Source organism: Anomaloglossus baeobatrachus, chromosome 4 (assembly GCF_048569485.1).
Source record: "Anomaloglossus baeobatrachus isolate aAnoBae1 chromosome 4, aAnoBae1.hap1, whole genome shotgun sequence".
Classification (NCBI taxonomy): domain Eukaryota; kingdom Metazoa; phylum Chordata; class Amphibia; order Anura; family Aromobatidae; genus Anomaloglossus; species Anomaloglossus baeobatrachus.
Window position 1 is genome coordinate 12,660,667 of NC_134356.1, and position 25,798 is coordinate 12,686,464.

At 47.6% G+C, this 25,798-nt stretch overlaps 2 protein-coding genes across 3 annotated transcripts in view; one reads left to right on the top strand and one right to left on the bottom strand.

The window, feature by feature from the left end:
* A4GALT (alpha 1,4-galactosyltransferase (P1PK blood group)) overlaps positions 1 to 6,570 on the top strand; it is a 32,749-nt gene extending 26,179 nt beyond the window's left edge. For both annotated transcript variants that reach the window (XM_075341982.1, XM_075341983.1), the window contains exon 2: positions 5,318 to 6,570. In XM_075341982.1, coding sequence (XP_075198097.1) covers positions 5,318 to 6,406 — 1,089 coding nt within the window. In that variant the 3' untranslated portion in view covers positions 6,407 to 6,570. The remainder of the gene's footprint in view (positions 1 to 5,317) is intronic.
* Positions 6,571 to 18,587: 12,017 nt separating this feature from the next.
* The window catches only part of LOC142300962 (poly(U)-specific endoribonuclease-like), a 55,799-nt gene continuing 48,588 nt past the window's right edge, over positions 18,588 to 25,798 (bottom strand). Inside the window, exons 3-7 of the mRNA XM_075341985.1 lie at positions 22,768 to 22,879; positions 21,988 to 22,109; positions 20,225 to 20,337; positions 19,568 to 19,721; positions 18,588 to 19,483 (exon numbers count right to left, since the gene is read on the bottom strand). Of these exons, the coding sequence (XP_075198100.1) occupies positions 19,220 to 19,483; positions 19,568 to 19,721; positions 20,225 to 20,337; positions 21,988 to 22,109; positions 22,768 to 22,879 (765 nt within the window). The 3' untranslated portion in view covers positions 18,588 to 19,219. The remainder of the gene's footprint in view (positions 19,484 to 19,567; positions 19,722 to 20,224; positions 20,338 to 21,987; positions 22,110 to 22,767; positions 22,880 to 25,798) is intronic.

Genomic DNA, 25,798 nt, shown 5'->3' on the forward strand with positions numbered 1-25,798 from the left:
AGGTGATTGATATTGTGGTACCTGTGTGAATGGGTCAGTAGATTGCTTTTGTGGAGCCTCTGTGAATGGGTCAGTAGGTGATTGCTCTTGTGGCGCCTCTGTGAATGGATCACTAGGTGATTGCTATTGTGGCGCCTCTGTGAATGGGTCAGTAGGTGATTGCTATTTTAGCTCCTCTGTGAATGGGTCAGTAGGTGATTGCTATTGTGACCCCTCTGTTAATGGGTCAGTAGATGATTGCTTTTGTGGCGCCTCTGTGAATGGGTCAGTAGGTGATTGTTATTGTGGCGCCTCTGTGAATGGGTCAGTAGGTGATTGCTATTATAGCTCCTCTGTGAATGGGTCAGTACGTGATTGTTATTGTGGCGCCTCTATGAATGGGTCAGTAGGTGATTGCCATTGTAGCTCCTCTGTGAATGGGTCAGTAGGTGATTGCCATTGTGGTGCCTCTGTGAATGGGTCAGTAGGTGATTGCTATTGTGGCTCCTCTGTGAAAGGGTCAGTAGGTGATTGTTATTGTGGCTCCTCTGTGAATGGGTCAATAGGTGATTGTTATTGTGGCTCCTCTGTGAATGGGTCAGTAGGTGATTGCTATTATGGCTCCTCTTTGAATGGGTCAGTAGGTGATTGCTATTGTGGCTCCTCTGTTAATGGGTCAGTAGGTGATTGCTATTGTGACTTCTCTGTGAATGGGTCAGTAGGTGATTGCTATTGTGACTCCTCTTTGAATGGGTCAGTAGGTGATTGCTATTGTGGTGCCTCTGTGAATGGGTCAGTACGTGATTGCTATTGTGGCTCCTCTGTGAATGGGTCAGTAGGTGATTGCTATTGTTGCTCCTCTGTTAATGGGTCAGTAGGTGATTGCTTTTGTGGCGCCTCTGTGAATGGGTCAGTACGTGATTGTTATTGTGGCGCCTCTGTGAATTTGTCAGTACGTGATTGTTATTGTGGCGCCTCTGTGAATGGGTCAGTAGGTGATTTCTATTGTGGCGCCTCTGTGAATGGGTCAGTACGTGATTGTTATTGTGGCACCTCTGTGCATGGCTCAGTACGGGATTGTTATTGTGGCGCCTCTGTGAATGGGTCAGTAGGTGATTGCTATTGTGGTACCTCTGTGAATGGGTCAGTAGATTGCTTTTGTGGAGCCTCTGTGAATGGGTCAGTAGGTGATTGCTATTGTGGAGCCTCTGTGAATGGGTCAGTAGGTGATTGCTATTGTGGCTCCTCTGTGAATGGGTCATTAGATGATTGCTATTGTGGCTCCTCTGTGAATGGATCACTAGGTGATTGCTATTGTTGTGCCTCTGTGAATGGGTCACTAGGTTATTGCTATTGTGGCACCTTCGTGAATGGGTCAGTAGGTGATTGCCATTGTGGCGCCTCTGTGAATGGGTCAGTAGGTGATTGCTATTTTAGCTCCTCTGTGAATGGGTCAGTAGGTGATTGCTATTGTGGCCCCTCTGTGAATGGGTCAGTAGATGATTGCTATTGTGGCTCCTCTGTGGATGGGTCAGTAGTTGATTGCTTTTGTGGAGCCTCTGTGAATGGGTCAGTAGGTGATTGCTATTGTGGCTCCTCGGTGAATGGGTCAGTAGGTGATTGTTATTGTGGCTCCTCTGTTAATGGGTCAGTAGGTGATTGCTATTGTGGCTCCTCTGTGAATGGGTCAGTAGGTGATTGCCATTGTAGCTCCTCTGTGAATGGGTCAGTAGGTGATTGCCATTGTGGTGCCTCTGTGAATGGGTCAGTAGGTGATTGCTATTGTGGCTCCTCTTTGAATGGGTCAGTAGGTGTTTGCTATTGTGGCTCCTCTGTTAATGGGTCAGTAGGTGATTTCTATTGTGACTCCTCTGTGAATGGGTCAGTAGGTGATTGCTATTGTAGCTCCTCTGTGAATGGGTCAGTAGGTGATTGCTATTGTGACTCCTCTGTGAATGGGTCAGTAGGTGATTGCCATTGTGGTGCCTCTGTGAATGGGTCAGTAGGTGATTGCTATTGTGGCGCCTCTGTGAATGGGTCAGAAGGTGATTGCTATTGTGGCTCCTCTGTGAATGGGTCAGTAGGTGATTGCTATTGTGGCTCCTCTGTTAATGGGTCAGTACATGATTGCTATTTTGTCTCCTCTGTGAATGGGTCAGTAGCTGATTGTTATTGTGGTGCCTCTGTGAATGGGTCAGTAGCTGATTGTTATTGTGGTGCCTCTGTGAATGGGTCAGTAGCTGATTGTTTTTGTGGTGCCTGTGTGAATGGGTCAGTAGATGATTGCTACAACCATAAGTTCTGATTGATTACATCCACATGATCAGCTCTGCTGCATATGCAAATGTCACATATCGAACACAGCTCTAGAAATTGGCCCCAGATTGGATGTAGCAGAGTCAAGTATGTGGAAGTAGCAGAGTCAAATATGTGGATGTAGGAGAGTCAAATATGTGAATGTAGAAGAGTCAAATATGTGGATGTAGCAGAGTCAAATATATGGATGTAGCAGAGATAAGTATTTGGAAGTAGCAGAGTCAAATATGTGGATGTAGCAGAGTTAAATATGTGGATGTAGCAAAGTTGAGTATGTGGATATATCATAGTTAAGTATGAGGATTTAGCAGAGTCAAATATGTGGATGTAAGCAGGAGACAGAGCTGCACAGCTACAGTCACAATAGAAATAATGAAGAAGTGAGGGTGCAATCCTACCATACAATATGTAGGGAAAGAAAAAAAGAGGTAGGAAAAAAGCACTCAACTCACCAGATAATATACAAATATACCAAGAAATTTATTAATGAATAATTCAGTGCAAAATTTCATAAAAACATTTAAAAAATGTTTTTATGAAATTTTGCACTGAATTATTCATTAATAAATTTCTTGGTATATTTGTATATTATCTGGTGAGTTGAGTGCTTTTTTCCTACCTCTTTTTTTCTTTCCCTAAATATGTGGATGTAACAGCTGAATATGTGGATGTAGCAGAGCCGAATATGTGGATGTAGCAGAGCCAAGTATGTGGACCTAGCAGAGTTGTATACGTGGATGTCACAGTGATCAGTTTATAATACTATCAGTCCGGAGTAGAGGTAGTGAAGTGTCCAATCTGGAGTCCGTATGTAATTCCTAAATAGTACGATGTTAATGATAAAGTCCCTGCTGGTCTCAGACATTGCAGAGGCGCAGGATAAAGTCCCTGCTGGTCTCAGACATTGCAGAGGCGCAGGATAAAGTCCCTGCTGGTCTCAGACATTGCAGAGGCGCAGGATAAAGTCCCTGCTGGTCTCAGACATTGCAGAGGCGCAGGATAAAGTCCCTGCTGGTCTCAGACATTGCAGAGGCGCAGGATAAAGTCCCTGCTGGTCTCAGACACTGCAGAGGTGCAGGATAAAGTCCCTGCAGGTCTCAGACATTGCAGAGGCGCAGGATAAAGTCCCTGCTGGTCTCAGACATTGCAGAGGCGCAGGATAAAGTCCCTGCTGGTCTCAGACATTGCAGAGGCGCAGGATAAAGTCCCTGCAGGTCTCAGACACTGCAGAGGCGCAGGATAAAGTCCCTGCAGGTCTCAGACATTGCAGAGGCGCAGGATAAAGTCCCTGCTGGTCTCAGACATTGCAGAGGCGCAGGATAAAGTCCCTGCAGGTCTCAGACATTGCAGAGGCGCAGGATAAAGTCCCTGCTGGTCTCAGACATTGCAGAGGCGCAGGATAAAGTCCCTGCTGGTCTCAGACATTGCAGAGGCGCAGGATAAAGTCCCTGCAGGTCTCAGACATTGCAGAGGCGCAGGATAAAGTCCCTGCTGGTCTCAGACATTGCAGAGGTGCAGGATAAAGTCCCTGCTGGTCTCAGACACTGCAGAGGTGCAGGATAAAGTCCCTGCTGGTCTCAGACATTGCAGAGGCGCAGGATAAAGTCCCTGCAGGTCTCAGACATTGCAGAGGCGCAGGATAAAGTCCCTGCTGGTCTCAGACACTGCAGAGGCGCAGGATAAAGTCCCTGCAGGTCTCAGACATTGCAGAGGCGCAGGATAAAGTCCCTGCTGGTCTCAGACACTGCAGAGGCGCAGGATAAAGTCCCTGCTGGTCTCAGACATTGCAGAGGCGCAGGATAAAGGCCGCGCAGTTTTCAGACCTATTTTGCGTTTTCTTCGGCAGTTCTGCAGCAAACTCCGATCTCTCCAGGGTCCAGTGTTATACCAGGGTTTACATTAAAGGCACAGTACATCTGCCGTCCGTCCTCTCCCCGTGTCCGGTGGGGACCATCGAGCTCAGCACTAAATCTATAAAGGAACGGTTGTGAAGGTCATTGGATCAGGGGTTTTATAGGAGCCACTGGATCTAGGATCCCTCCCAGTATCATTTCCCAGTTTTTTCTTCTTTTTGCTGGTAAATATGTTCCTTCTACGTTTCCACTATAGAATGTTCCGGCTTCACATGAAATCTGCGATTTGGCTCCAACTCAAGAATGTGATCATGAAGCAAAAAGTCCATCCCCCTCGTTATTATATTATAGGGAAGAGATCCAGAGCTAGATCTTTATCTAGATACATCTTCCGAGTTATCTATTAACAGTTTATTGGGTGTCAACATTTTCCTCTCCTGATTCCTATACTATAGAATGAATGTGATAAACCAGGGCCCAAAAGTGGTCAAAGGCCAAATCCAGGAGATCTACCCCAGGGTGTATGGTGGGGGTGGGGTGAGAAATGCGATTATGGTGTCACTAGCTCCTTTAGAATGTGGCTTCATATAAGAGGCAAAACTATGTATCTCTCTGGTCAAAGTGGTCCTCATGGAGTAGATCCAATGTGATCCTACGTAAGACTCCCTCCACTCCGATGACCTGAAAGTCAACCTCTTCTAGGGATAGGAACCTAGGTGGACCAAAAAGAATGATCTTCAGCCCCTGGATGAGGATGGAGGTCATCTCCTCCCATCCATGAAACTCCCATGAACATGAGCTTTGAAAAATGGGAGTTCAGCCATCAAGGCTTGGAGATATGTAAATTTTTGAAGGCTCTATTATTCTATTGTCACTGGATGATGGGATGAAAACATGAGGAGAGAAAGCATTTTGTGCTTTGGCCCACAGGGCCATCAAGACAACATTACCTGCTGGTTTGATGAGCCGTGTCCACCAGAGTAGGAGCCACTGTTACTTTACGACTTCCTACTATGATGTCCATACACTCTCATAGGACATTTGCACATGGACAACTCATTGGTGACCTCCAAAAATAGTAGAGGGTCATCTTTGTCCACCATTCCAAAGTTGTCAATCAGGGTCTTCTGACCTCAGCCAGTGAATTGACTTTATTTTTTCTCTTGCAGGTAAATCAAAAATTCTCCAATTTGACCAAAAACATGATGTTATCCAACTATCTGCCCTCGGGGATAAAAATGAACTTCAAGTCATGGTTGATGTCATTGGCTTCCTTCAGTACTCTGACCTTCGTATTCCTCTTTGTATATTTAAAGTTCACGTCTGACACAGAAGAGGAAGCCCACCTCCACCATCTACCCAAAGAGGTCACCTGCCCTGCTTCGATCCCGAATGAACCAGACAACTCTTCAACCATCACAAATGGTGGTGGCAGCATCTTCTTCTTGGAGACCTCAGACAGGACTAGTCCATCCTTTCAAGTGATGTGTGCAGTGGAATCAGCAGCTCGAGCTAATCCTCACACAAAAATAGCCATCATGATGAACGGGTTAAGGAGCAACAACCAATCGCTGCCTCGAAATTTTGGTATCTCCTTTCTTAGCTGCTTCTCGAATGTAGAGTTCGTTCCACTGGACTTTAAGAAACTGTTTTCAGATACCCCTCTAAGCACTTGGTACTCCAAGGTTGAAAGACATGGAGAATTAGTAGACTACCCAACGGTCTCGGACGCTTGCCGCTTGGCCATCCTTTGGAAATGGGGTGGGATTTACCTGGACACGGATTTTATTATTCTTAAAAATTTACTAAATATCACCAATGCGATGGCCTTACAATCATTGTACGTCGTCAATGGAGCGTTTCTGACCTTCCAACCTGGCCACAAGTTCATTGAGCTCTGCATGAGGGACTTTGTGAAGAATTACAACTACTGGTTGTATGGCCATCAAGGTCCCCAGCTTCTGACCAGGGTCTACAAGAAGTGGTGTGGGACCCGTAGACTGAGGGACAAGAACAGTTGTCAGGGGGTGAATGTTCTTCCCAAGGAAACCTTCTATCCGGTGGACTGGCAGGACTGGAAAAAGTACTTTGAAGTGATTGAGATGAAAGAGATGAAGACACTGTTGAGGAACAGCTATGGGGTGCATCTCTGGAACAAAAAGAGCCAAGGAAAACGTCTGGAGAAAGGATCATTTTTGGAACATCTTCAGTTGGAGTATTGCCCTACAACGAATAATCTAATGAAGATGTATCTTTAAGGAAAGGTCAAAGGAATTGTTACATTGTGACCCAACCTCATCTACCGATGATCCGTGTGATTTTATGGGGAGGTGGTCTGAGCGTTTGGGTAACTGAACCTGGGGATCTGTTATTTATTTATTATTTGCTTGTATAGCACTATTAAATTTGACACTATTTTAAATATGATCTAATATGTCTCTATCATTATGTCTTTGGCGTGTGGGAGGAAACTCATGTAAACACAGGGTGAACATACAAACCCTTGGTGGGATACATTAACCACCACATTTGAGCCCAATGGTCTAAGTTGCCCTTGGAATGTATTTTTGACTGAGAGTCCCAGAGATGTTCCCGTTGACCCTCCTGTATGACATAGACTTCAATTACAAAACCAATGCCTCCCATTCACATACATGCTCACTCCCGATGGGGAGAGGGGATTAAATTACTGCCAGACAATTCTGGTGGTGGTGGCTCAGTTCCAGTCACAACAAAAAGGAAAAGCATGTTGAAAATCTACAGCCCCACCTTTTTTTCTTCTGACATGTCATCGGGGAAGAGTCAGGAAACCTCTATGCACATTAGTTCGGTGTCCACTGTGTGCTGTTGGCAGATCTGACCAACATTCAACTAACATGTATTGCCACCTTCTAAGAATGGAGTAGCTCCTCATTTACTTTTTACTTGACTTCTGCCACAAAGTTTTTTTTGCTTTTTTTTTAATAAATGGTGGGATATGTCTAATGTGATGAATGTCAGATGTAGACAAGTCTTCAGATAAGATGTCTATCAGATGTAGAAGTCTTTAGAAGAAATGTCCTTCAGCTGTAGACAAGTCTTCAGATAAGATGTCCTTCAGATGTAGACATGTATTTAGATGAGATGTCCTTCAGATATAGACAAGTCTCCGGATAAGATGTTCTTCAGATGTAGACAAGTCTCCGGATAAGATGTCCTTCAGATGTAGACAAGTCACCGGATAAGATGTCCTTCAGATATAGACAAGTCTTCGGATAAGATGTCCTTCGGATGCAGACAAGTCTTCAGATAAGATGTCCTTCAGATGTAGACAAGTCTCCGGATAAGATGTCCTTCAGATGTAGACATCTATTTAGATGAGATGTCCTTCAGATATAGACAAGTCTTCGGATAAGATGTCCTTCACATGTAGAAAAGTCTTCAGATAAAATGTCCTTCAGATGTAGAAAGGTCTTCGGATAAGATGTCCTTCAGATGTAGACAAGTCTTCGGATAAGATGTCCTTCGGATGTAGACAAGTCTTCAGATAAGATGTCCTTCAGATGTAGACAAGTCTTCGGATAAGATGTCCTTCAGATGTAGACATGTATTTAGATGAGATGTCCTTCAGATATAGACAAGTCTTCAGATAAGATGTCCTTCAGATGTAGACAAGTCTCCGGATAAGATGTCCTTCAGATGTAGACAAGTCACTGGATAAGATGTCCTTCAGATGTAGACAAGTCTTCAAATGAGTGTTCTTCAGATGTAGACAAGTCTTCAGATAAAATGTCCTTCAGATGTAGAAAAGTCTTCAGATAAAATGTCCTTCAGATGTAGACAAGTCTTCGGATAAGATGTCCTTCAGATGTAGAAAAGTCTTCAGATAAAATGTCCTTCAGATGTAGACAAGTCTTCGGATAAGATGTCCTTCAGATGTAGAAAAGTCTTCAGATAAAATGTCCTTCAGATGTAGACAAGTCTTCGGATAAGATGTCCTTCAGATGTAGACAAGTCTTCTCAGATGGGATGTCCTTTGGATGCAGACAAGTCTTCAGATGGGATGTCCTTTGGATGTAGACAAGTCTTCAGATGGGATGTCCTTTGGATGTAGACAAGTCTTCAGATGGGATGTCCTTTGGATGTAGACAAGTCTTCAGATGGGATGTCCTTTGGATGTAGATAAGTCTTCAGATGGGATGTCCTTCACATATAGGTAGGTATTCAGTTGATTCGTCCTTCAGATGGAGACAAGTCTTTTATGGCCGCCTGTTATTCTAGCTTACCATTTTTGCTTTTAAATTACTGAAGAATATCTCATTCTCACTTTATGGCGGCTGTAAATGGCGTCACATTGAGGCGTTAAGAATATGGTTGTTGTTAACAATGTATTTATACCCTACATGACCAGAACGTTATCATATCTGTCTACCAGTATATCAGAAAAGTGAGTACACCCCATCACGGTTTTGTAAATATTGTATCCCTTTTCCTTGGACAACACTGATGATCTATGCACACCAGCGACTATGTAAGGGGAATACATGAAATAGCAGAAACCGCTGTGTGAATACTGGCCTGAAAAATCCAATAGCTATATGTAAGAGTGAAAATGTGAAAAATGGAACCTGCATTACTGCCATGAACATATGAATCAAGAGAAATTTAGCTACTGAATTGATCAATGCAATAGACCCCAACACTACGCCAAAGTATTTCTCTACGTTGGGGTCCCTAGCTCGTGTGTGTCCTCTCATGCAGTTACCGTGTATGGGAAGCTAAGACCCAGGCTATTTATGCGTATGATATGGATTGGCAATAGGTGTGTATGGGGAGGGTTCACAAACGAAAAAATACTAACAAATAGGAATAACGTTTGGAACACCATTCTAAGTCTGAACTGGGTGCAAAAACCTAAAAAAACGTAGAGAAATACTTTGGCGTAGTGTTGGGGCTCTATTGCATTGATCAATTCAGTAGCTAAATTTCTCTTGATTCATATGTTCATGGCAGTAATGCAGATTCCATTTTTCACATTTTCACTCTTACATATAGCTATTGGATTTTTCATGTCAGTATTCACACAGCAGTTTCTGCTATTCCATGTATTCCCCTTACATAGTCACTGGTGTGCATACCTTATCTCCCCATAGTGATGTTTTTTTAGGTTTTTGCACCCAGTTCAGACTTAGAATGGTGTTCCAAACGTTATTCCTTATCTGTGCTCTGATGAGACCAAGATAAACTTATTTGGTGCAGATGGTGTCAGCTCGTTTGGTGGCTCCAGGTGAGGAGCACAAAGACAAGTGTGTCCTGCCTACAGTCAAGCATGGTGGTGGAGGGTCATGATTTGGGGCTGCATGAGAACTGCCAGATGTGGGGAGTTCATTGAGGCCACCATGTGTGCCAACATGTCCTGTGACATACTGAAGCAGAGCAGGATCCCCTCCCTTCATATTCCAACATGATAACGACCCCAAACACCTCCGAGATCCCCACTGCCTCGCTACAGAAACTGAGGATAAAGGTGCTGGACCGGCCGAGCGTCTCCAGACCTAAACCCTATGGAGCATCTGTGGGTCCTCCTCAGACAGAAGATGGAGAAGGGAAGGTCTATAACATCCACCAGCTCTGGGATGTCATCATGGAGGATGAAGAGGATCCAGCGGCTCCTGTGAAGCTCCAGTGACCTCCAGACCCTAGAGAGGGAAGGATGTGCAGGAAACACTTTGGGCAGAATTTGGCCATTTTCACTTAGGGGTGTACTCACGTTTGTTGCCAGCGGTTTAGATGGCTGTGATGAGTTATTTATACAAGTTGCGCACGGACACTGCACATTGTATCACAGGGTCAGATGTTCAGTGTTGTCACATGTAAAGATACAATGAAAAATGTACAGAAAGGTGAGAGGTGTACTCACTTTTGCAATATACTGTATATCTATATCGCATCATGTCCCTATAGTTCTGGGAAGCCTCAGATCACAATATGCTCCTCAGGGGCCACCATTGATAGTCATGGGCGATCCGCCGGGGCTTGTTGCAAACTAACAAAAAAGCACGTCGTCTATGTAGCGGCGCACACAGAACCCGCTCTGGGGTTTCCCTTTATTCCCCTTGGTTGCAAATCTAGACGCAGACTCCTGTAATTGCAAATATTTGTGCACCCTGGAAAAACTAACAGCACAGATACAACCTGATGATCGCGTCGCCCCGTCCTGTATCGGCGGGGGGAATGGAACATTTTTGCAGTATTGGCTGCGTGGCATAATTAAAGAGATTTTCTCTATTTACCAAGCTATAAAAGTCTTCACGCCCCTGGACATTGCTCTGGAAAAAATGACTTTGATTATGTTAAAGTGAAAAGAAATGAGTGTGTCGTAATGTATAATCAATACAATTAGTGCTCGCTAACGAGAGGCAGAAGTATGCGCTCCCTCCATGTCAGCGAGTAAGAGGCACTTCTGGCAACGACCACCCGAACGTCAACCTGTGGGGATTACGCTCCTTGGCATATGGTTTCCTATCCAGTTTTGCAAAAATAATCACATCCTTTTAAAGGGTTTCTCATCCTTTGGAGGCTATTTTTGTTAAATTAACTGCATGTATTCGAGGGTAAAAATCATTTTTACAGTTGAATTTATTGAGTTGGCTGTAGGAGTTAACTGATTATGTGTCAGTGAGCCCATTCTAATTGTAGGAGTTAACTGAGAATGTGTCAGTGAGCTCATTCTGCCTGTAGGAATTAACTGAGAATATTTCAGTGAGCTCATGCTGCTTGTATGAGTTCTGAGAATATGTCACTGAGCTCATTCTGCCTGTATAAGTTCTGAGAATATATTAGTGAGCTCATTCTGCCAGTAGGAGTTAACTGAGAATGTGTCAGTGAGCTCATTCTGCCAGTAGGAGTTAACTGAGAACGTGTCAGTGAGCTCATTCTGCCTGTATGAGTTAAGTGATAATAAGTCAGTGAGCTCATTCTGCCTGTAGGAGTTCTGAGAATATATTAGTGACCTCATTCTGCCAGTAGGAGTTAACTGAGAATATGTCAGTGAGCTCATTCTGCCAGTAGGAGTTAACTGAGAATATGTCAGTGAGCTCATTCTGCCAGTAGGAGTTAAATGAGAATGTGTCAGTGAGCTCATTCTGCCTGTATGAGTTAAGTGATAATAAGTCAGTGAGCTCATTCTGCCTGTAGGAGTTAACTGAGAATGTGTCAGTGAGCTCATTCTGCCAGTAGGAGTTACCTGAGAATGTGTCAGTGAGCTCATTCTGCCAGTAGGAGTTAACTGAGAATGTGTCAGTGAGCTCGTTCTGCCAGGAATTCTGTAATATTCTTATCTGGCTCCTCTCAGCTGATTTATGTCTCCAGAACTCATCAAAATGGCATGGGCACGAAAACAAAAGCCTGGAAAAGCCAAACAAAGAAAAGTTTTAATGTACCCCAATTGCAAAAATGACTGTGACCCCAAATAACTGGGACGTTCACGTTTTTTCTCCAATATTTCCTTTTATATTCGATGAGAACTGATTTATTGTCATTCTTTAGCGGTTATTACTGATTGCCCATTTTCACCCTTTGTAACCCAAAATGTATCCAGGGGTATGAATACTTTTCATGCCGCAACTGTATTTGAAATTCTGGGGGGGTCTTAATCCAACTTTTCACATACATGTATGACCAATGCAGAGTCATTATATAAGGGTGTGTAAACTTTTGCAACATTATTATTTTTTTTATCGATTATTAAAATATTGCGTCGGTATGCAGCCCCTATGCAGAGCTATGGATCCTCCTTGTATTTGATGGTCCTCGCTGCTCCACTCCCGCCTGTCATCAATAAGAGGAAGGGAGCGTCACATTGTTTGTCGTAGGAGCTGCGTACACAAAACGGGAAGAATTATTTAATGTTTTATTACATTTCATCGAGACCATAAAGAGTTGTTTCATTTTTTTACATCCAATAAAATCAATAAAAAAAAGTCAACACGCCTTTCATGAGGGTGTATATATATATACGCTGTATATACAGCGCTGGTGGAATCCGCGCTCACTCCGGGGGCGGATATGTGAATTCCCATAATGGCGGGTTTAAGGTGCAGCAATATGTTTATGGGATCGTAAAATCTGTTGTGAAACCAGAAATCTCCGGCCCCGCAGCCGCGATAAGGATTAATGAGCGCAGGTGGGAGACGAGCGGAGGTCGGGGGCGCCGCTTATCTCCTCCAGGGCAGGAAATTGCCTCAGAGGGACATTATCTGACCGCCCCCGCAGAAGCTATAACCGGCGTCCACAACAGCAGAGGCCACCGACTGCCCAGGAAAAAAAAAAAATATCCGTCATATGCAGCGACCTCTAGTGGCCAAAGATTGCAGCACAGCTTCAACCATTATCTGCAGTGACCTCTAGTGGCCAGTGAGTGCAGCACAGCTTCAACCATTATCTGCAGTGACCTCTAGTGGCCAGTGAGTGCAGCACAGCTTCAACCATTATCTGCAGTGACCTCTAGTGGCCAGTGAGTGCAGCACAGCTTCAACCATTATCTGCAGTGACCTCTAGTGGCTGCTGCTGGTATAACACTATCCATGCTCTGCAGTGACCACTAGTGGCTGCTGCTGGGATAACACTCCATCCATGGTCTGCAGTGACCTCTAGTGGCTGCTCCTAGTATAACACTCCGACTATGGTCTGCAGTGACCTCTAGTGGCCGCTCCTAGTATAACACTCCATCCATGGTCTGCAGTGACCTCTAGTGGCTGCTGCTAGTATAGCACTCCATCCATGGTCTGCAGTGCCCTCTAGTGGCTGCTGCTAGTATAACACTCCATCCATGGTCTGCAGTGACCTCTAGTGGCTGCTCCTAGTATAACAATTCATCCTTGGTCTGCAGTGCCCTCTAGTGGCTGCTTCTGGTATAACACTCCATCCATGGTCTGCAGTGCCCTCTAGTGGCTGCTCCTAGTATAACACTCCATCTATGGTCTGCAGTGCCCTCTAGTGGCTGCTCCTAGTATAACACTCCATCCATGGTCTGCAGTGACCTCTAGTGGCTGCTCCTAGTATAACACTCCATCTATGGTCTGCAGTGACCTCTAGTGGCCGCTCCTAGTATAACACTCCGTCTATGGTCTGCAGTGACCTCTAGTGGCCGCTCCTAGTATAACACTCCATCTATGGTCTGCAGTGCCCTCTAGTGGCCGCTTCTAGTATAACACTCCATCTATGGTCTGCAGTGCCCTCTAGTGGCCGCTCCTAGTATAACACTCCATCTATGGTCTGCAGTGACCTCTAGTGGCTGCTGCTAGTATAACACTCCATCTATGGTCTGCAGTGCCCTCTAGTGGCCGCTCCTAGTATAACACTCCATCTATGGTCTGCAGTGCCCTTTAGTGGCCGCTCCTAGTATAACACTCCATCCATGGTCTGCAGTGCCCTCTAGTGGCCGCTCCTAGTATAACACTCCATCCATGGTCTGCAGTGACCTCTAGTGGCTGCTGCTAGTATAACACTCCGTCTATGGTCTGCAGTGACCTCTAGTGGCTGCTCCTAGTATAACACTCCATCTATGGTCTGCAGTGACCTCTAGTGGCCGCTCCTAGTATAACACTCCATCCATGGTCTGCAGTGCCCTCTAGTGGCTGCTCCTAGTATAACAATCCATCTATGGTCTGCAGTGCCCTCTAGTGGCTGCTCCTAGTATAACAATCCATCTATGGTCTGCAGTGACCTCTAGTGGCTGCTTCTAGTATAACAATCCATCTATGGTCTGCAGTGACCTCTAGTGGCTGCTTCTAGTATAACACTCCATCTATGGTCTGCAGTGCCCTCTAGTGGCTGCTGCTAGTATAACAATCCATCTATGGTCTGCAGTGGCCTCTAGTAGCTGCTCCTAGTATAACAATCCATCCATGGTCTGCAGTGCCCTCTAGTGGCTGCTCCTAGTATAACAATCCATCCATGGTCTGCAGTGGCCTCTAGTAGCTGCTCCTAGTATAACAATCCATCTATGGTCTGCAGTGCCCTCTAGTGGCTGCTCCTAGTATAACACTCTATCTATGGTCTGCAGTGACCTCTAGTGGCTGCTCCTAGTATAACACTCCATCCATGGTCTGCAGTGACCTCTAGTGGTTGCTTCTAGTATAACAATCCATCTATGGTCTGCAGTGACCTCTAGTGGCTGCTTCTAGTATAACACTCCATCTATGGTCTGCAGTGCCCTCTAGTGGCTGCTGCTAGTATAACAATCCATCTATGGTCTGCAGTGGCCTCTAGTAGCTGCTCCTAGTATAACAATCCATCCATGGTCTGCAGTGCCCTCTAGTGGCTGCTCCTAGTATAACAATCCATCCATGGTCTGCAGTGGCCTCTAGTGGCTGCTCCTAGTATAACAATCCATCTATGGTCTGCAGTGACCTCTAGTGGCTGCTCCTAGTATAACACTCCATCCATGGTCTGCAGTGACCTCTAGTGGCTGCTCCTAGTATAACACTCCATCTATGGTCTGCAGTGACCTCTAGTGGCCGCTCCTAGTATAACACTCCGTCTATGGTCTGCAGTGCCCTCTAGTGGCCGCTCCTAGTATAACAATCCATCCATGGTCTGCAGTGGCCTCTAGTGGCCGCTTCTAGTATAACACTCCATCTATGGTCTGCAGTGACCTCTAGTGGCTGCTGCTAGTATAACAATTCATCTATGGTTTGCAGTGCCCTCTAGTGGCCGCTCCTAGTATTACACTCCATCTATGGTCTGCAGTGACCTCTAGTGGCTGCTGCTAGTATAACCATCCATGGTCTGCAGTGCCCTCTAGTGGCCGCTCCTAGTATAACACTCCATCCATGGTCTGCAGTGCCCTCTAGTGGCTGCTGTAGTATAACAATCCATCTATGGTCTGCAGTGACCTCTAGTGGCTGCTGCTAGTATAACACTCCATCTATGGTCTGCAGTGCCCTCTAGTGGCTGCTGTAGTATAACACTCCATCTATGGTCTGCAGTGCCCTCTAGTGGCTGCTCCTAGTATAACACTCCATCTATGGTCTGCAGTGCCCTCTAGTGGCTGCTGTAGTATAACACTCCATCTATGGTCTGCAGTGCCCTCTAGTGGCTGCTCCTAGTATAACACTCCATCTATGGTCTGCAGTGGCCTCTAGTGGCTGCTGCTAGTATAACACTCCATCTATGGTCTGCAGTGGCCTCTAGTAGCTGCTCCTAGTATAACAATCCATCTATGGTCTGCAGTGCCCTCTAGTGGCTGCTCCTAGTATAACACTCCATCTATGGTCTGCAGTGCCCTCTAGTGGCTGCTGCTAGTATAACACTCCATCCATGGTCTGCAGTGGCCTCTAGTGGCTGCTGCTAATATAACACTCCATCTATGGTCTGCAGTGCCCTCTAGTGGCTGCTGCTAGTATAACAATCCATCTATGGTCTGCAGTGCCCTCTAGTGGCTGCTCCTAGTATAACAATCCATCCATGGTCTGCAGTGGCCTCTAGTGGCTGCTCCTAGTATAACAATCCATCCATGGTCTGCAGTGGCCTCTAGTAGCTGCTCCTAGTATAACAATCCATCTATGGTCTGCAGTGCCCTCTAGTGGTTGCTCCTAGTATAACACTCCATCTATGGTCTGCAGTGACCTCTAGTGGCTGCTTCTAGTATAACAATCCATCTATGGTCTGCAGTGCCCTCTAGTGGCTGCTCCTAGTATAACAATCCATCCATGGTCTGCAGTGGCCTCTAGTAGCTGCTCCTAGTATACCAATCCATCTATGGTCTGCAGTGCCCTCTAGTGGTTGCTCCTAGTATAACAATCCATCTATGGTCTGCAGTGCCCTCTAGTGGCTGCTGCTAGTATAACAATCCATCTATGGTCTGCAGTGCCCTCTAGTGGCTGCTCCTAGTATAACAATCCATCCATGGTCTGCAGTGGCCTCTAGTAGCTGCTCCTAGTATACCAATCCATCTATGGTCTGCAGTGACCTCTAGTGGCTGCTTCTAGTATAACAATCCATCTATGGTCTGCAGTGACCTCTAGTGGCTGCTTCTAGTATAACACTCCATCTATGGTCTGCAGTGCCCTCTAGTGGCTGCTGCTAGTATAACAATCCATCTATGGTCTGCAGTGCCCTCTAGTGGCTGCTCCTAGTATAACAATCCATCCATGGTCTGCAGTGGCCTCTAGTAGCTGCTCCTAGTATAACAATCCATCTATGGTCTGCAGTGCCCTCTAGTGGCTGCTCCTAGTATAACAATCCATCTATGGTCTGCAGTGACCTCTAGTGGCCGCTCCTAGTATAACACTCCATCTATGGTCTGCAGTGCCCTCTAGTGGCTGCTCCTAGTATAACACTCCATCTATGGTCTGCAGTGACCTCTAGTGGCTGCTCCTAGTATAACACTCCATCCATGGTCTGCAGTGACCTCTAGTGGCTGCTGCTGGTATAACAATCCATCTATGGTCTGCAGTGACCTCTAGTGGCCGCTCCTAGTATAACACTCCATCTATGGTCTGCAGTGCCCTCTAGTGGCTGCTCCTAGTATAACACTCCATCTATGGTCTGCAGTGACCTCTAGTGGCCGCTCCTAGTATAACAATCCATCTATGGTCTGCAGTGACCTCTAGTGGCCGCTCCTAGTATAACACTCCATCTATGGTCTGCAGTGACCTCTAGTGGCTGCTCCTAGTATAACACTCCATCCATGGTCTGCAGTGACCTCTAGTGGCTGCTGCTGGTATAACACTCCATCTATGGTCTGCAGTGACCTCTAGTGGCCGCTCCTAGTATAACACTATCCATGGTCTGCAGTGCCCTCTAGTGGCTGCTTCTAGTATAACACTCCATCTATGGTCTGCAGTGACCTCTAGTGGCTGCTTCTAGTATAACACTCCATCCATGGTCTGCAGTGACCTCTAGTGGCCGCTCCTAGTATAACACTCCATCTATGGTCTGCAGTGCCCTCTAGTGGCTGCTCCTAGTATAACACTCCATCTATGGTCTGCAGTGACCTCTAGTGGCCGCTCCTAGTATAACAATCCATCTATGGTCTGCAGTGACCTCTAGTGGCCGCTCCTAGTATAACACTCCATCTATGGTCTGCAGTGACCTCTAGTGGCTGCTCCTAGTATAACACTCCATCTATGGTCTGCAGTGCCCTCTAGTGGCTGCTTCTAGTATAACACTCCATCTATGGTCTGCAGTGACCTCTAGTGGCCGCTCCTAGTATAACAATCCATCTATGGTCTGCAGTGACCTCTAGTGGCCGCTCCTAGTATAACACTCCGACTATGGTCTGCAGTGACCTCTAGTGGCTGCCCCTAGTATAACACTCCATCTATGGTCTGCAGTGACCTCTAGTGGCTGCTCCTAGTATAACACTCCATCTATGTTCTGCAGTGCCCTCTAGTGGCTGCTTCTAGTATAACACTCCATCTATGGTCTGCAGTGGCCTCTAGTGGCTGCTTCTAGTATAACACTCCATCCATGGTGTGCAGTGACCTCTAGTGGCTGCTCCTAGTATAACACTCCATCTATGGTCTGCAGTGACCTCTAGTGGCCGCTCCTAGTATAACAATCCATCTATGGTCTGCAGTGACCTCTAGAGGCCGCTCCTAGTATAACACTCCGTCTATGGTCTGCAGTGACCTCTAGTGGCCGCTCCTAGTATAACACTCAGTCTATGGTCTGCAGTGACCTCTAGTGGCTGCTCCTAGTATAACACTCCATCCATGGTCTGCAGTGACCTCTAGTGGCTGCTGCTGGTATAACACTCCATCTATGGTCTGCAGTGCCCTCTATTGGCTGCTTCTAGTATAACACTCCATCTATGGTCTGCAGTGACCTCTAGTGGCTGCTCCTAGTATAACACTCCATCCATGGTCTGCAGTGACCTCTAGTGGCTGCTGCTGGTATAACACTCCATCTATGGTCTGCAGTGCCCTCTAGTGGCTGCTCCTAGTATAACACTCCATCCATGGTCTGCAGTGACCTCTAGTGGCTGCTGCTGGTATAACACTCCATCTATGGTCTGCAGTGCCCTCTAGTGGCTGCTGCTGGTATAACACTCCATCTATGGTCTGCAGTGCCCTCTAGTGGCTGCTTCTAGTATAACACTCCATCTATGGTCTGCAGTGACCTCTAGTGGCCGCTCCTAGTATAACAATCCATCTATGGTCTGCAGTGCCCTCTAGTGGCTGCTCCTAGTATAACACTCCGACTATGGTCTGCAGTGACCTCTAGTGGCTGCTGCTGGTATAACAATCCATCCATGGTCTGCAGTGCCCTCTAGTGGCTGCTCCTAGTATAACACTCCATCCATGGTCTGCAGTGACCTCTAGTGGCTGCTCCTAGTATAACACTCCATCCATGGTCTGCAGTGACCTCTAGTGGCTGCTGCTGGTATAACAGGGAGCAGCGGCGCCCTCTAGTGTTTTTTATAGCGCCGGTCACATAGTATCGCTGCAAATACAAAGTTTCATGGATTTTATTAACTTGAAATGAGAGACATCAAAATTTACAAATATTCGCAAGAAAAATAATAACAACAATAAGTAAATCACAGTAAAAAGCTGAAACTTCCTTCAGAGGATGATGAGGAGTGAAGGGCCGAGCACAGGACGGCGCGCGGGGTCCGCACAGGATCGCACGGTCACCGCTGGACGCCACCGTCCGGAAAACCCCTTTAATTGCTCAATTCCTGCAATGAATTAAAAGGGAATGTCCAGTCTTCTGTAAACAAAGATTAATCAGTCTAAAAGGAGAAATTCTGCAGATTAGGATCTGATTGCTGTCAGTAGGCTGAATATCTCTGCTTGCTGTCAGTCAGCTGAATATCTCTGCTTGCTGTCAGTCAGCTGAATATCTCTGCTTGCTGTCAGTCAGCTGAAGACCTCTGCTTGCTGTCAGTCAGTAGGGATATTCTCAGAGCTGAGGGTTTGTTAGAATTCTGGCAAACATGTCCTGTCCTGGCTCGTTACAATGTATAAGGTAACATGGATTAGTGCTATTCACTGACAGCAAGCAGAGATCTGAGCGTGGCTGAGGAGTTGCTACATAGAGTCTATGAGAAGCTGCGCTAGGACCCGGCGGACACTCTGGGGTCAGTACAGGTCGGGGTTGTTGCTGCTCAGCAGGACGGGGTACGCGGTGCCGATGTAGCGCCCGTGCCGGTTCACCACCAGTTGCAGCTCGTACTCCTCCACGCGGATGATCTCTTTGGTGGTCTTCTCCTGGGACATGAGGAAGACGATGGTGTAGACGGCGACCTCAAACTCAGGGCTGACCCCGATGAAGCTGCTCCCCACCGGCTTCACCAGGTCTTTCCAGCTGAACTGCAGGTTCAGCACCTGGTCGTCTTCATCGGGCTGCGGAGGAGGGGAGACGTCAGCGGGACCACCAGGACTAATATCTAGACATGTCTGCCGGGGTCCGGGGACCCCAGTCCTTACCCGGCTCTTGTGTTGACGGCCGACAAACCCTTTATAGTCGATGTTGTTCCTCTTCTCCTGGAGGTAGAACTGGACCCAGTTGTGGAGCCCCATGATCTCCTGACCGCGCTTCGATTCCCCCACAAATACGTGCTCAAAGCCACACGAATCAGGGCTGCAAACATATAAGAAAAGATTCCCTGAGCCCCCCTGATTCTGTCGCTGTTTTCCGTTTTGTGCTGCGCCCCTCCATTGCAGAGATATTCACATTAGTTCCCTCCGAGCGCAGTATGAGGAATCTCTGCTTGTAGCGCAACTGAGCGTCTGTTCAGAGTCTTCTCTGGGGGCGTGTGCTATAACTCCTCCCTCCCAGATACAGCCAATCACAGCGCAGAGACTGCCAGACTGCTAGATCAGCTGCTAAGCGGTGATTGGCTGTGTCTAGGAGGGAGGGGTGAAAGTTTACACGCCCCCCAAAGACTGTGAAATCTCTACATAGAGACCAACTGGGCGCTCTAGAAGAGACAAATGTGAATATCTCCACAAGGGAGCGACGCAGAGCAAAACTGATAACAGCGGCAGAATCAGGAGCGCAGGGATTTCTACAAGGAATTCAGCTGTTTGTAGTAAGTGCCAGATTCTCATTAACTATTGAAGGGCGCAGACCCCTGTACTCACCCCTTCCCCGACCCCCGGCTGTACAGCTGGAACCAGATATTGTACAACTGAGATTTGAAGTCTTTCACGCTCGGTTTTGACCATTTTTTCCTGACCAGATATTCATGAGTAATCTGCAATGCAACACAAAGGGTTAACTCCGCCTGCTCAGGCTTAGCTCCTCCTCCCCCAACTTAGCGCCATCACCTTATAGCTGATTTTTCCACCTCCTCTGAGTTGACTCCACCCCTTAGCGCTAACTCCACCTCATCAGGGTTGGCTCATCCTAAAACTTCACCTCCACTCGTGGCCCCCCCCAAACTGTAGCCCCCAAAAAGATTTAGCTCCACCTCTTCACAAAACCCCACTTCAAGTTGGTCCCTCCACTCAGGGTAAACCACACCTCCACTTTGATGGCCTCTCCTCTTAGGGTAATCCCTACCGCCTCAAGGTCCGCCAAATCCTCAGAGTTAGCTCCACCTCCTCAGGATTAGCCTGTCATAAAAGAGCTCAGGATGAACCACACCTCCACTCTGCTGGCCCCTCCCATTAAGGTAAACCCCACCTACTCAAAGACCATCCTTCAGGATAAGCTCCACCTCCTCAGGGTTGGCCGTTCACAAAACCCACCTCGTCAGTTTGGTCCCTCCCCTCAGTCTAACCCATACCTCCAATCTGTTTACTTCTCCCATTAGGGTAACCCTTTCCTCCTCAAGATTCTCTTTTTGCCTCAGGGTTATCTCCACTTCCTCATAGTAAGCAACACCTCCTCAGTTTTGGTGGTTCCGAAACCACACCTCCTCAGGGTTGGCTCCACCTCCTCAGGGGTTGGCACTTCCCAAAACCACACCTCCTCAGGGGTTGGCGCTTCCCAAAACCACACCTCCTCAGGGGTTTGCGCTTCCCAAAATCGCACCTCAGGGTTGGCGCTTCCCGGAACCACACCTCAGGGTTGCCTCCACCTCTTTAGGGTCACCCTTCTCTGAAAGTTCCCCTCCTCAGGCTGGTCCCTCCCCTCAGGCTAAACCCCACCTCCTCATATTTGGCCGCTCCCCTCAGGACAAGTCCAGTAATATGAATATCAGCCTTTATACAATACACAGTTCTAGCCCTTTCCCTCCTGTATTACACCACGCCTCTGTTTGCGGTCAGTGAATGGTGGCCGGCGCGGTCTCTGTGCTGCGGTCAGTGAATGGCGGCCGGCGCGGTCTCTGTGCTGCGGTCAGTGACTGGCGGCCAGCGCGGTCTCTGTGCTGCGGTCAGTGAATGGCGGCCGGCGCGGTCTCTGTGCTGCGGTCAGTGAATGGTGGCCGGCGCGGTCTCTGTGCTGCGGTCAGTGAATGGCGGCCGGCGCGGTCTCTGTGCTGCGGTCAGTGACTGGCGGCCAGCGCGGTCTCTGTGCTGCGGTCAGTGAATGGTGGCCGGCGTGGTCTCTGTGCTGCGGTCAGTAAATGGCGGCCGGCGCGGTCTCTGTGCTGCGGTCAGTGACTGGCGGCCAGCGCGGTCTCTGTGCTGCGGTCAGTGAATGGCGGCCGGCGTGGTCTCTGTGCTGCGGTCAGTGAATGGCGGCCGGCGCGGTCTCTGTGCTGCGGTCAGTGAATGGCGGCCGGCGTGGTCTCTGTGCTGCGGTCAGTGAATGGCGGCCGGCGCCGTCTATGAGCTGCGCTTTGTACAGCTGCAACAACCCCTGAGCTTCATCCTCGAGATTTACTGACCGCAGCAGAGGTCTCCAAGATCTCAACATTTGTAAGATGACGAGTAAATGAAGCAGACTTCAGATTCACCTTCATCACTTTAGTCTCCAGGACGGCGTCCAGAAACCGGTTCATTTCGGCGATTTCCTCTGCGGTCACAACTTCGGCCACCCCTGTAGACATCTCGTAATTGTCCAGAAGGGAAATGAAGGCTAAAAAGGGGGGGAAAGAGAAGCAGACATTATCTATGGTGGGGACCCCAATAAGTGTTAACATGGCAGGATCTGATTGGATGTATTGTCCAGGAGGCGGAGCTAAGGAATGATATATCCAGGAGGCGGAGCTCCGGAATAGAAAGTAAAGGTGAAGTACCATCGCAAGCTATGTACAGGAAGAGAATCAGGAACATTTAATGCACTGGAAAATCGTCCTTTAAGTGCTTGTTCTACAGTCACATCCAGAGCTGCATTCAAGGCATCACCTCAGGAATCAAACACTTTTTTTGATCTCACTTCACCTCTATATTTTAATAAACATGACAAGTTCCTTAAATGTGACTACTTTCCACAAGTCTTTCACTCCAGTCACATCCAGAGCTGCATTCACTCAAACAACAATCAGGACCATGAACGCAGCTCTGGATGTGACTGGAGTATAAGACACAATATGAGCAGACATAGGGACACTCAGGGATTCCTCACAGTCCAGGAGACGTCTTATTCGGAGTCTCGGATCTCCAGCGTTCGTCTGCTTAATTCTTAAGGAGCGAGAATCTGCACAAATTCCTGCTCAGTAACAAAACCGCAGCTGCGAGACGTCCACAGCCGAATTCCAGCAGCCCCGAATCTGAGAAATAATAGCACGACTCACCTGCGAAGGTCTTTATACTCCTCAGCTTCTCCTCATCCACAAACTGGAAGAGCGGAAAACGGGCGCTGTCTCTGGCCTGATGACTGCCGGCGGGAACATACCCGGCCTTACCCTACAGAGGGGGGCGGGGGGAGACGAGGGTCAGTCACCCCAACATCACCCCGAGACATATACATCACCCCCGAGAAATATACATCACCCCCGAGACATATACATCACCCCCGAGACATATACATCACCCCCGAGACATATACATCACCCCCGAGACATATACATCACCCCCGAGACATATACATCACCCCCGAGAAATATACATCACCCCCGAGACATATACATCACCCCCGAGACATATACATCACTCCCGAGACATATACATCACCCCCGAGACATATACATCACCCCCGAGACATATACATCACCCCCGAGACATATACATCACCCCCGAGACATATACATCACCCCCGAGACATATACATCACCCCGAGAAATATACATCACCCCCGAGACATATACATCACCCCCGAGACATATACATCACCCCCGAGACATATACATCACCCCCGAGACATATACATCACCCCCGAGACATATACATCACCCCCGAGACATATACATCACCCCGAGAAATATACATCACCCCCGAGAAATATACATCACCCCCGAGACATATACATCACCCCCGAGACATATACATCACCCCCGAGACATATACATCACCCCCGAGACATATACATCACCCCCGAGACATATACATCACCCCCGAGACATATACATCACCCCGAGAAATATACATCACCCCCGAGACATATACATCACCCCCGAGACATACACATCACCACCGAGACATACACATCACCACCGAGACATATACATCACCCCCGAGACATACACATCACCACCGAAATATACATCACCCCGAGAAATATACATCACCCCCGAGAAACATACATCACCCCCGAGACATATACATCACCCCCGAGAAATATACATCACCCCCGAGACATACACATCACCCCCGAGACATATACATCACCCCCGAGACATATACATCACCCCCGAGACATACACATCACCACCGAAATATACATCACCCCGAGAAATATACATCACCCCCGAGAAACATACATCACCCCCGAGACATATACATCACCCCCGAGACATATACATCACCCCCGAGACATATACATCACCCCCGAGACATACACATCACCCCCGAGACATACACATCACCCCCGAGACATATACATCACCCCCGAGACATATACATCACCCCCGAGAAATACACATCACCCCCGAGACATATACATCACCCCCGAGAAACACACATCACCCCGAGAAATATACATCACCACCGAGACATAAACATCACCCCCGAGACATATACATCACCCCCGAGACATATACATCACCCCCGAGACATATACATCACCCCCGAGACATATACATCACCCCCGAGACATATACATCACCCCCGAGACATATACATCACCCCCGAGACATAAACATCACCCCCGAGACATATACATCACCCCCGAGACATAAACATCACCCCCGAGACATATACATCACCCCCGAGACATATACATCACCCCCGAGACATAAACATCACCCCCGAGACATATACATCACCCCCGAGACATATACATCACCCCCGGGACATAAACATCACCCCCGAGACATATACATCACCCCCGAGACATATACATCACCCCCGAGACATATACATCACCCCCGAGACATATACATCACCCCCGAGACATATACATCACCCCCGAGACATATACATCACCCCCGAGACATATACATCACCCCCGAGACATATACATCACCCCCGAGACATATACATCACCCCCGAGACATATACATCACCCCCGAAATATACATCACCCCCGAGACATATACATCACCCCCGAAATATACATCACCCCCGAGAAATATACATCACCCCCGAGACATACACATCACCCCCGAGACATATACATCACCCCCGAGACATATACATCACCCCCGAGACATACACATCACCCCCGAGACATATACATCACCCCCGAGACATATACATCACCCCCGAGACATATACATCACCCCCGAGACATACACATCACCCCCGAGACATATACATCACCCCCGAGACATATACATCACCCCCGAGACATATACATCACCCCCAAGAAATATACATCACCCCCGAGACATATACATCACCCCCGAGACATATACATCACCCCCGAGACATATACATCACCCCCGAGACATACACATCACCACCGAAATATACATCACCCCGAGAAATATACATCACCCCCGAGAAACATACATCACCCCCGAGACATATACATCACCCCCGAGAAATATACATCACCCCCGAGACATACACATCACCCCCGAGACATATACATCACCCCCGAGACATATACATCACCCCCGAGACATACACATCACCCCCGAGACATATACATCACCCCCGAGACATATACATCACCCCCGAGACATATACATCACCCCCGAGACATACACATCACCCCCGAGACATATACATCACCCCCGAGACATATACATCACCCCCGAGACATATACATCACCCCCGAGACATACACATCACCCCCGAGACATATACATCACCCCCGAGAAACACACATCACCCCGAGAAATATACATCACCACCGAGACATAAACATCACCCCCGAGACATATACATCACCCCCGAGACATATACATCACCCCCGAGACATATACATCACCCCCGAGACATATACATCACCCCCGAGACATATACATCACCCCCGAGACATATACATCACCCCCGAGACATAAACATCACCCCCGAGACATATACATCACCCCCGAGACATAAACATCACCCCCGAGACATATACATCACCCCCGAGACATATACATCACCCCCGAGACATAAACATCACCCCCGAGACATATACATCACCCCCGAGACATATACATCACCCCCGAGACATAAACATCACCCCCGAGACATATACATCACCCCCGAGACATATACATCACCCCCGAGACA